Source organism: Gracilinanus agilis, chromosome 3, assembly GCF_016433145.1.
Source record: "Gracilinanus agilis isolate LMUSP501 chromosome 3, AgileGrace, whole genome shotgun sequence".
Classification (NCBI taxonomy): domain Eukaryota; kingdom Metazoa; phylum Chordata; class Mammalia; order Didelphimorphia; family Didelphidae; genus Gracilinanus; species Gracilinanus agilis.
This window is the reverse complement of record NC_058132.1, coordinates 501,016,893-501,029,124: the sequence shown is the minus strand read 5'-3', so window position 1 is coordinate 501,029,124 and position 12,232 is coordinate 501,016,893. Positions and strand designations below refer to the sequence as shown.

At 38.1% G+C, this 12,232-nt stretch overlaps 1 protein-coding gene across 1 annotated transcript in view; it reads right to left on the bottom strand.

The window, feature by feature from the left end:
* Positions 1 to 12,020, bottom strand: part of LOC123239772 (sulfotransferase 1C2-like) — a 23,161-nt gene extending 11,141 nt beyond the window's left edge. The window contains exons 1-4 of the mRNA XM_044667066.1: positions 11,992 to 12,020; positions 10,369 to 10,581; positions 6,947 to 7,072; positions 946 to 1,043 (exon numbers count right to left, since the gene is read on the bottom strand). Coding sequence (XP_044523001.1) covers positions 946 to 1,043; positions 6,947 to 7,072; positions 10,369 to 10,549 — 405 coding nt within the window. The 5' untranslated portion in view covers positions 10,550 to 10,581; positions 11,992 to 12,020. The remainder of the gene's footprint in view (positions 1 to 945; positions 1,044 to 6,946; positions 7,073 to 10,368; positions 10,582 to 11,991) is intronic.
* Between the last annotated feature and the right edge of the window lie 212 nt (positions 12,021 to 12,232).

The following is a 12,232-nucleotide window of genomic DNA, read 5'->3' as shown; positions in this document are numbered from 1 at the left end:
CTCTGTCTCTGTCTCTCTCTGTCTCTGTCTCTCTCTGTCTCTGTCTCTGTCTCTGTCTCTGTCTCTGTCTCTCTCTCTCCCTCCTTCCCTCCCTCATCCTTTTCTCTCTCTTTCTCAGTGATTTGGCTAAAGGCAATGAAGGTGAGCTTATCAATTTTTTATGTAATGCCAGTCTGAGAGGGATCACTAATATACTATACCTCTTTTAATGCAGGTTAGTATATCATTACCTTTTTGACTATATGAGAACATTGATAATTTATATTGAGCCTTCGGTCCACTGAAACTCCCCTTTTTTTATGGTAGCCTCATATTGCTGAGGTTTCTTGAGCATATTGAAACCCTTAAAAGTTTTGAAACTATTTTATAAAATGGAATCATAGAACTACAGCTTGAAGAAAGGACCCCAGAGGCCATCTAGTCTAACTGTTTTGTTCTGCAGGTGAGGAAAGTGAGGACCATGAGGCTTAAATAACTTGCCAAAGGTCATACATGTAGTATCAGGGGAGGGATTTGAATGATGAAGAGAAAAAAGAGCTAAGGAGTAAATACTATGCTTATGTAGGAGGCCAATGCTTTAGTCTATTTGAATCTGCCACTATAGGGGACATTCTTCTGAGGACTAGCTTCCAGGTTGTGTCAAGTTTCCATGGCTATGGAGTGTGGTTGCTCAATAATGCCTTGAACTTGTGGAGTGTCAAAGTTTGTTTTATGCCAGTGGATTTTACATTCTTGGCCACATGGGTGGTCAGGTGTTGGCCATAGACCAAAATTATAAATGTGTGTGTGTGTGTGTGTGTGTGTGTGTGTACACAAATCAGGGCTTTTGGAGAGCAAAATTGGAATTGAGATGTGTCCTTTAATGCATTTATTCCATGTAGCCTTCATTGCATAAATGAATTGGACTATTCTTTCAGATAACCCTGCATAATAGTTTCTGCTTACCTTACAAGTGCTTTCCCAGAAGGATGGAGGAAGCAGCTGGGTGGGCAGGTGTGTCTTCAGTACCCGAGGGGATGGCATTGCATTGGCTTGGTCCACACCTAGAAATAATTTCAGAATGAGAAAAGGTACAATCAATAAACTAAACAGACAGTTTAACTTTAAGAGGAGGCTCCTTTAGGGAAAGTCCTATTGAACATTACTCATTGTCCAAGAATCTTTACTTTCCCCATAATTTTTTGGGTGGAGCTTTTTCAATGGAAGAATTTTTGTGGACTGTAGAGTAGAATGAACAAGCAGTGTCTTTCTTTTTTCTTTAGGACAATGAAATATTGTAAACTTAGGAAGACTCTTTCAGTTCCCAAATAAGATTCAGTTGCATCAGACCAACAGTTGTAATGAATGTCTTGCTGAGAGTCAGGACATCATAGTGAACAGAGGCATATTCTTAAATCAGCCAGAGAAGTATTCTTATCCCACTTTTGATTCAGAACAGCTGTGTGATGCTGGGCAAGTTATGTAACTTCTCAGTGCACCAGGGAACTTTAAGACTACAAATAACAGAGTCAAAGCAATATGCATTGACACCTATAAAAAGAAAATTTCAGATTTGGTTCTCTTTTGCTAAGAAAAAAATAATCTTTCTATTTTGGCTTATTTTGTATTCTGTTCTTATTTCATTGTCTCTGTTAATTCATTTAACAATATTTATGGAATATTTGTTTTGTTTAGGCACTATGATAATAAGTGTTGTAAATGAAACGGAGATGAATAAAACACAGACGCAGCCCTCAAGGAATTAATTCCTAGTAGGAGAGAGAAGGCATACAGAAATAATCCTAATGCCAAAGAGAATATGGGAAGTACAATAAGAACAAAGCTCTCTAAGGAAATCAAGAGGAATTGTAGGAATCTGGGATTTTTTCATATTTTTCTTGCCTGTTATTCTTCCTTTTTATCTAATTGCTTGACTTTATTTAAAAAATTTTTCTAACCTTCCATGTCTTCAGTACTGGGCACTAGGTGGCACTGTGAATAGAGCTCTGGGCCTCAAGTCAGGAAGACTCATCTTCCTGAATTCAAATCTTACTTCATATATTTAATATCTGTGTGACTCTAAGGAAGTCACTTAACCTTATTCGTCTCTGTCTTCTTGTGTGTCAGATAAACTGGAGAAGGAAATGCAAACCACTTCTGTATCTTTGCCAAGAAAACTCCAGATGGGGCAGCTGAGTAGCTCAGTGGATTGAGAGCCAGGCCTAGAGATGGGAGGTCCTAGGTTCAAATCTGACCTCAGACACTTCCCAGCTGTGTGACCCTGGGCAAGTCACTTGACCCGCATTGCCCACCCTTACCACTCTTCCACCTAAGAGCCAATACACAGAAGTTAAGGGTTAAAAAAAGAAAGAAAGAAAGAAAGAAAGAAAGAAAGGAAGAAAGAAAGAAAACCCCAGATGGGGTTAGGAAGGGTTAGACATGCCTGAAAAAAATCACTGAGCCACAATGTTTTTGTTTTTCAGTTCATCCTTGCCTTTTCCTTATGTTTGTATCCATGTGCTTTTCTGCCATAGCAGAACTGGCAGAATCTATCAATTAATCAATTAATTAATTAGTCAGTCATGTTTGTTTAGTACCTAATCTGGACAATGAAGTAGTTATTTTTGCAACTATCTAAAACCACAATTAATGTGCAATGATAGTTATATGTAAAATAGGGCTTATCAAAAATTTTTTCAACAATCATTTGCTGGGTACCCTGGTACTTTATGCAGTCAGGGAAGAATAGATAGACATGGCCAGGAGAAAGGAAGGCTCAGAATGATTCCTTCCTGGTTTTTGGTGAGTGATGCCTACTGTCTCTGAAAGTTCTACTTGCTTGGCCCTATGTTGCCTTCTTGAACCTGATGCCTCTCAGCATCTATGACATTTTTTTTTGTTGGGGTAAATGGGCTTCTGCTCAACCATACCTCTCCCCTTGTGCTCTATTCCCAAAAGACACCTTTCATTCCAGTACAGTGGGAGAAAATCCCAAAGTAGATTGCTACAAAAAACAGAAGTCTGATTCATGATTCCACAAAAAATGTGAGATGGTATGGCAGAGGAAGAGTGAGGAACACTGGAGTATTATTAGAGTATAAATTATTAGAGCATAAAAGCACAACAAAGTTTAAACAGTCACCCTTGGGGGGTATTATTTGATTTCAATAGTGTGAACAAAAGACTGGCTAAAAACCTTTCTCAAAGGGTTGTAAGGAAGAAAAATCTATTCATAAATAATTGGTTAAGGCATCTACCTCTGGGTTTTTCTGGGGTAGTTGCTATCCAGTATTAACACCCCACAAGTCCTTTCTACCTTACTCTTGTATCATAGACAGGTTCATGGAAGCACCCTTTGATTTGAAATCATATCTCTATGGAGAAGTCTCATATAAAACAAAATTTTCACTATCAAATTTCTGGTGGTAGAAAAGAACTGTGCACAAACTAGATTCCCTTTGATGGCTAAATCAGTTTTGGCAAAAGAATGCAGTGGAATATTATTGTGCTGTAAGAGATGATGAATATGATGAATACAGGGAAATATGCAAAAAGTATGAAGAGAGAATTAAATAAAAGCAGTAAAACAATGCACACCATAACTGTTATTATTCAGTTATTTTTCAGTCATGTCCACTTTTTTGTAATCCCAACTGGGATTTTCTTAGCAAAGATACTGGAGTGGTTTGTAATTGCCTTCTCCAATTTATTTTACAGATGAGGAAAAGGAGACAAACTTCAGTGACTTGCCAGGTTCATGCAGCTAGTAAGAGTCTGAGGCCAGATTTGAAATGGGGAAGATGAAATTTCCGGACTGTAGGCCTAGTCTTTATCAACTGCACCACCTACTTGTTCCACATGATGACTGCAGCAATATAAATGGAAAGAAAAACAATAAAAGAGAAGCTAAATGCTGTGTAATTACAAAGACTATGCTTGATCTTGGAGAAGAGTTGGGGGAAAAAAACACCTACATTTGTTCTTTGCAGAGGTGCATATGGTGACTGTGGGTGTGGAACACTGAGTAAATGATTAGATATAATCAGTGGGCTGAATTGCCTTTCTTTCCCTCCCCTTTCTTTTTACATTTTTATTAGAAGGGTGGGATCACTGAGTAGGGAGGGAGAAGAGATATATTCAGGAGTGAATTGGTATAAAAAACCAAAAGCATTGATAAAAAAAAGGAATCGCACCTCTTTGCAGCAAAAATATTTCTACATATGGAATATTATTGTGCTCTAAGAAATGATGAATAGAATGATTTCAGGGAGAGCTGGAAAGACCTACATGGACTGATGTGGAGTGAGAACTCTGTACATAATAATAGCAATATTGTAGAACGATCAACTATGAGAGACTTAGTTGGTCTCAGGATTACAATGATCCAGGTCAATTTTGAAGGACTTCTGACAAAGAATGCTATCCACCTCGAGAGCAAGAACTATTGAAAATTGGAATGCAGATCAGAGCATATGATTTTTCACTTTCGTTTTATTTGGGTTTTTGGTTTTTATATGAGTATTTTCTCATAAAAATGAACAATATGGAAATATGTTTTACAGGATAATACATGTATAACCCCAGAAAAAAATTCTATATGAGATTAGGCACGTGGGCCTGCATTTATGCTTTGGGCTCTGATTGCTTTTTTAAAAAAATAATAACCTTGCCTTCTGTCTTAGAAAAAATACTCTGTATTGATTCCAAGGCAGAAGAGTTTTAAGGGCTAGACATTGGGGGTTAAATGGCTTGCCCTGGGTCATACAGCTGGGAGGTATCTGAGAACCACATTTGAACCCAGGACCTCCCATCTTCAGGCCTGGCTCTCAATCCATGGAGCTGCCGTAGCTGCTTCTTGGCTCCAAATCCTTATTGTAGAATTTAGGGCTGTTTGTGGATCTTTGCCTCGGGGAGTATATCAGGCTTTGGCTTTATAAGAACTGATCCATCTTTGACACTAGCACTCTTGATGGGGCCATCTGCCACTCATCTCAACACTACATAATGGTGCTCCCTGGCTTAGGGGTTGGCATTGTTTTTTTTGCTCATCCTGTTTGTGGATGCTCTTCTCCATCTGGCCAAATAGCAGCTGCTTAGATACTTTGCTTTTGTTTCTCCTTTTCAGTTCTCCCAAACTCCCAAAATCTTAGATTGTGGTTGAACATAATGGCAGGGCAAGAAATTTGGAATGGGACAGTTTGGTCAATATACAGATTAGCAGTCAAAAAAGGAATCCCAGTACATATCTGAGGTGAAAGTCAGGATGCAAAAACGAATTTAAAACAAGGCACTCAAGGACAGCTGGGTGTCTCAGTGGATGGAGAGCCAAGCCTAGAGGTGGGAAGTCCTGGGTTCAAATCTGGTCTCAGATACTTCTTAGCTGTGTGAACCTGGGCAAGTCACTTAACCCCCATTGGCTAGCCCTTACTGCTCTTTTACCTGGGAACCAACACACAGTATTGATTCTAAGATGGAAGGTAAGAGTTTAAAAAACAAAAATAAATAACCAAAAAACCAAGGCACTCAACATATAATGAGTACAGTGTGAGACTTGAAAGTCAGAAGACTTGAGTTTGCATCTTGCCTCAGATATTAGCTGTGTGACCTTTGGCAAATCAATCAATATCTCTTAGGCACAGTTTCTCTTGTGTAAAATGAGAAGAATGATATTAATGACCTCCAAGCTTTCTTCCAGCTCTAAATTTTTGATCCTAGGATATAAAATACATATATATTCTCTCTGTCTGGGTCTCTCTCTGTCTGTCTCTTCCTCTCCCTCTTTTTTCTTTTCTATTTTCTTTATTTTAATAACAAATTTCCACATAAGTTTTCCAAAGTTATATGATTCATTCCCTTCTTCCCTCCGCCCTCTCTCCCTCTCCCTCATTCTTTCTCCCTCTTCCTTTTCCTCTCCCTCCCTCTCCGCATATATATATATATTTAGCATGTGTATATATATATATATTACATATACACACGTGTGTGGATATACACACATGCTGTTTGTTCAGTTGTTTCAATCATATCCAAGTCTTTGTGACCTCATTTGGGGTTTTCTTGGCAAAGATATTGGAGTTGTTTTCCATTTCCTTAATCCAGCTCATTTTATAGATGAAGAAGCTGAGACAAGTCTGGTTAAGTGATTTGCCCAGGATCACAGTTAGTAAGTATCTGAGGCCAGATTTGAAATTCAGGCAGACTCATCTTCCTGACTCCAGGTATGGTACTCTTCCCATTGTGCCACCTAGCTGCATGCATGCAAACACACACACATATATGTGCTTTTTAGGGAAAGGGGAATTCAAGGGATCAGAAAAAAGCAATCAGTTAGAAACCACAATGATCGATGAGAAAGATGAAGACAGAAGTACTGAATTACAAAGTAGGCAGACAAAAATCCAGGAACCATGATACCTACAGAAAACAAAAAAAGACCAAGGGTGGCTGGTGAACAGTCAATTAATCAATTAAAAAATATATCAAGTCATTACAATGGATCAGGCACTGGACAACATCTGGAGATATAAAGACAGGTAATAATAGCCTCTGCCCTCAGGGAAACATACCATAGCAATATATATAATGGTGGCAGGTTAATTCAGAGGATTAATTCTGGAGACCTGGGGTGGGTGGGCGGGTGGGAGACCAGGAAAGATCTTCTGTAGAAGGTATGGCATGAGCTGAGAAAAGTCAACAAAAAGACTTTGTTTCTATCACAAACTCTTCAGTCAGAAGCTTCTTAGATACTTTCTGTTGGGAAAGAGATAATTTCTAATGTTTAGCCTTCTTAGGGCTTGTTGCTTGGAGCTAGCTAGTGAGGGAAAAGATATATTTGGAAAAGAGTAGCAGATGCATAAAAATATAGATCCTATTTTGTGGTCCATCACTGTCATTGTCACCCCTGAATTAAAAAGTCCATTGATCATAGAGAAGGTGCTTGAGAAAAGATTGGGAGAAAAGTGCCTACCGGAAGGTTGAGGAATGCGTGCCCACTCAAGGAAAGGATGCCGGTGATGAATGACTGATCGCTGACACTTCTCCACATCTCCATTTTGTTCAATCATGTCTACAATTTCTTGAATCCATGTTGTTCCTGATTCCCAGGTGGAGGGGATTAGAAGCAGACAACAAAAGGAAACACCATGTTAACTACTATTCTTGTTTGTTTTAGACTACGTTTCTTCCTCAGTTCTCCACTCTATTATCCATTGTAGATGGATAGTCTTCCCTTTCTTGATAGGAAATGTACTGAAATTCCACTAGAAATGATCAATCTATTCTTTTTTAAATTTTTCAAATTTAAAATTTTTTTCTTTGTTATATGACTCTATTCTTTTAAGTGAAAGAGCCACCATTTTTAGAAGTAGAAGTGAATTCAAAGCTTCTGGAAACTTTCAGCTTGGGGTAAGGAAGTAGGTATGTGCTAAGTGAGGCTGATTTATGAACTTTGTAATTACCAAGGCATATAAAACCATGATAGGTCATAGATTTAGATTTGAAAGGAACCTTAAATATTGAGTCCAAATCTCTCATTTTATAGGCGAAGACTGTGGAGCCCAGAGAATTTAAATTACTTGTGCAAGGTTATATAGGTAAGAGCTGTGATTTGAACGCTGATTTCTCCGAACCCCTTTCTACTGAACTATGCTATGTATTTTTTCCCCTTCATTTCAGGGTAAGGAATGTCATAATCACTAAAGGTAAAAAACTAGCCAATCCATCCAAAAGGAACAATAGAACGAACTCATATTTATCTAACACAATAGTATTTAATAAAGTGCTTTCTTACAAAAATCCCATGAGGTTGGAACAGTAAAGCTTAGTTTTCTAATTTGTTAGATAAGGACTCTGAGACTCTGTGAGTGTAGGAGTGGTCAGAAATAAGTAATAAGACTAAAAGATGAGGCCTTTAATCATGTCTCTAGAAGGTGTAGGTGTGATAATAATAGCTAGTATTTATAAAAAGCTTTGAAGTTTGCAGAGTGATTTACAGATATATTTTTTGATATTCATAATAACCTTAGGAGATAGGTGCTATTATTATCTTTATTATACAGATGAAATAACAAATACCTCATGATTGAGGCCAAACCAGTGTTCCAATGAGCTTTGCTCTGGATTTTTCTCTCCAAATATGAACTCAGAGCGTATATAGAAGGATTTGTACCCAAACTCAACATAGCCTTCTAGGCAGACCAGAGCTTCTCTCTTTGCTTTCTTTTTACAGATTCAATAGCAAAGGGATGTCTCTACCATAGCTTGAACCAGTCAGATCATATACATTTGAAATTTTAATCATTCATAGCCAGTATGGTATGAATGAGTGAATAAAGAAAAACAAAGTCTTGTTCTGATCTAACTAAAACTTTATTTAAAAGGAAGAAAATACCGGAGCTCTAGCGGCTTGAAATTAACTACCCCCGCCCCGCCCCCATCTTCTCAGATTAAAAAGTTCCCTCCTTGGCTCAGGATTGGTCCTTATATAGACCAATTCCACACGTGGAAGTAGGGAGGCATGGCCCCTCCCTAGCACGGGATTGGTCCAATTTAAGACCAATCCCACACCAGGAAGTAAGAGGGAGGGACTCTTGGGGCACGCAGTGGGATGCGGTTCTCCTGGCCACAATATTTTAAAACCCACATGAGCAATGAGTAATCAGACTCAGGGTATTCTCCATGACTCACCAAGGAGATGCCTTCCATCATCACAATGAGTTGTTAATAGGGTATATTCTTACATACTCTCAAGAGATGTAATAAAAGTTTCTCTCCTATCGTCTGAAAAGTCCTCATCTTTTAGTCTTATTATCCAGGCTTAATTCTGGGACTCTTTCTATATGAGGTTATTCCTTGTCCTTTGTCACATAACTAACAAATATTTGAGGTAAGATTCCAACCCAGATCTCCTAATTCCAGGTCCATCATTTTTTTTGAATAGACAGAGATCTCTATTATAGTCATACTCTGATGTCGTACTGGAACAGTCTAGAAGAGTCAGAACTAAGGCAATGCAAGCAGAAATATATCTCAGATGCTGACGTTTATAGGGGCTTCCTTAGTGAGTGAAGTTGTAAATAATTTAGCTACTGGCATTAGACTTGGAAATAGCTAGCCTACCAAGGGCATTCCCTTTTGGTTTCCCAAGCCGCTTTTCTAATATGAGAGGCTTTCCTCCTGTTTGGTCTTAATTTTGCTCTGAATATGCCTGAGACTATATTTTACAATTCATTTCTCTGTTTTAATAACACATTAAAAAACATTCTCATTCATACCCCAATCTAGCAGACATTAATTCAATGTGTGAACTGTGCAAGTCACAACTTCAATTTCCTAATATGTGAAATGAGATTAATAATAGCATCCACCTTACTGAGTTTGTGAGGATCAAGTAGATTATATAATCTGTATAAAAAATGCTTTACAAAACAAGTGCTATATAAGTATTTGTTATTATTATTATAAACCCTTTCTTCCCTCCCTTCTTCAAGGTAGCATAGTAGACAAAGTCTTGGAGTTAGACTAAGGTAGCCTTGAATTAAAATCCTGCACCACACATTTACCTATGTGATCCTAGGAAGGTTACTTAGCCTTTCAGTCTCAGTTTCCTCATCTGTAAAAAGGGGACAATAATGGCATTTATCTTACACTATAATTTTTTTAAAATTTAAACAATGATTTTATTTTAAAAAATTCAATTTACATATCACTTTTCAGTCAGGAGTATACATATCTCATGGTGAATTATTATTTTATTGGCGATTTGAAGGAATTAGTACAAAAACATTTTTATATATAATATGGCCACAAGTTAAAAAATTACATCAAAGATGGTATCTTTATGCAAGCTATCAAAAATAAATTTAGTAAGTAGATGGTTGTATTGTTACTAGGTACTGAGATACTTGATCTCTGTTTTTGTCTTTATGTTGGGATGGTAGGTTATGTTTCCTTTACTTATCAGAAAGTGAACAAATGCTTTTCTTATCTTGGGAGGTTATTAAGGGAAAATGACTAGTGATATTATCTATTATAATTTATAATTACAATTAATTAATTTTTTATAATTAAGATAGCATCACCAGGGAAGTTTTTCTCTGCTCTTACACGATAGTTTTGATGATACAAATGAATAAAGTGCCTTGCAAACCTTAAAATACTTTATAATTATTATAAGTTATATTTTATTAATTTATTACATTACATTACATTTATATTACATGAATATATATGAATATATACCATATTCAGTTAACAATATATTAATATAAGATGCAATAACACCATTGTTATGTATTATTATTATGCATTATTAATTATACATTGTTGTTATTGTTGTTATACTACATTATTATTAAGAGGGACATCATTATCTTTCTAAACACAACTCACCTGATTTAGGATAGGTACAAATGAGAAGATCATCATTCTTGGCTTTGAATTTCTGTATTTGATCCCAGTTATTCACTGTTGTACTCGGCAGGAGGATCCCTTCCACCTCTCCCAATGGTGCACGTTTCCTTCCTTCTGAGAGCAATGGTCTTTTTGCTTCCTGAGCCATATTCTCTTTCATGGGATCTTTATCAACATGGGATAGTGGAGACACTGAAAGTACAAAGGAGGGATGACAGTATATGTATGTGTTTGTTGATGATGATCTATTTAAGATCAGAGTTCGGGAGTTCAGAGCTTAAAGTCCTATATAAACATCATCATCATCATCATCATCATCATCATCATCATCATCATCATCATCATCATCATCATCATCACTGTTATTATACTAGACTACAGTCCCCAGGTGTGTAAATGGAATTAGCTTGAGCCCATTCATAGTCAAAAATCTACCCATCCTAGGCGTAGAAATGATATCACCCTCACCCTCCTTAGTGGGGAGGGGAGACGAGTTACCCACAGGTGACAATAAGTAACAAATCAAGAACAAGGGACTGCCCAAAGGACTGCCCTTTGGGCAGTCCAAATCAATGTAGAGACTGCCATTTATCCATTTGAATTAGAGGTGGACCCAAGGGAAGTGATGAAAGACACTATCTCTTTAAGTATGTTGGTTATTTCCTGTTGAGGAGTTCCCGCTCTAAACCTGGTGCTGAAGGATCTCCTGAGACCACAGAAGACTTACACTCTGTATTGTCATGTGGGTAAGTTAGGCTGACTTCCTTGGCCTGACTGGGCTGCTTCTAAACTCTGCCTAAGCAGGTGCCAGCCTATCTGGCTGTTGGGCCTTGTGGCTTACAGCTTCATTTATTTAGCCTTTTAACCTTCTCTCTCCATCCAGGCCTTTGGCCTGGACTAGCCTCTCCCTTTCTCTTTATTCCTACTCTTTACCTTCCAGATTGTAAATAAACTTGCCTCAACCCGATGCTGATTTGGGTCTGATTTAATTACGGAATCAACCTGAATTGTTGATTCCTGGCGGCCACACTTTAAATATATATCTATAAATACCTAAATTTTCCCTCTTACACAGGTCCCCTTATCTGGTGGTGATTTTATTCCCTGAGTCTTCTACTATATTTCATGGAAGTGAATGGTTAGGTTTGGCTAGGTGTAGAGGATCTTAGAGGACAGACTGGTTGTTGCTCTGAGGAACTGGTAGACCAAAAAGGAACTAAGATGGAGTCAGTGAAGCAAAAGAACCTCGGAAAACTTCTGGCTAATATAGCAAGGGGTGGGTGGACAGGCTTTGGTGAGGAAGCACAGTCACTTGCAGGGGAACAGAGATAGTAGGGTGTGTGCAAATACATTTTAGGGGCATAAGTAGGAGACAGGATAGGGAAGGGGACAGAGAGGAGAGGAAGGTCATACAACTGGCCCTGGGCCTTTTGGTTCCTGGTCCCCCAAATCCTAGTTCTGCCACTGTAATCAGGCTCTTGCCAAACATACACCTAGCCCCACCAGATTCTGCTTTTGCTTCATTAGCTCCTACCTCTATTAAAGTGAAAGTTAATACAAAACACAAACAAAAACCGGCCCCTTTTAATTTGCAAGTCTTACCTTTCCATACTAAGAGAGATAGGACTCTGGACGCTGTACAGTAGTTACAATTTAATTAAATCAGAAGACATTCCAAGGAGGGGTGCTGAGGAATTTCCTTGTATGGCAATTCCAAGAGACCAAACTACTCCTGAACTCGAGCTGTTTCTGGTCATTACTCAGGATAACCTCCAGTCAGCTTTCTAGCTCAAGAGGTGGCAGCTAGAGATATCCTCCAGCTAGACTTCTAAAATAGGGTGGT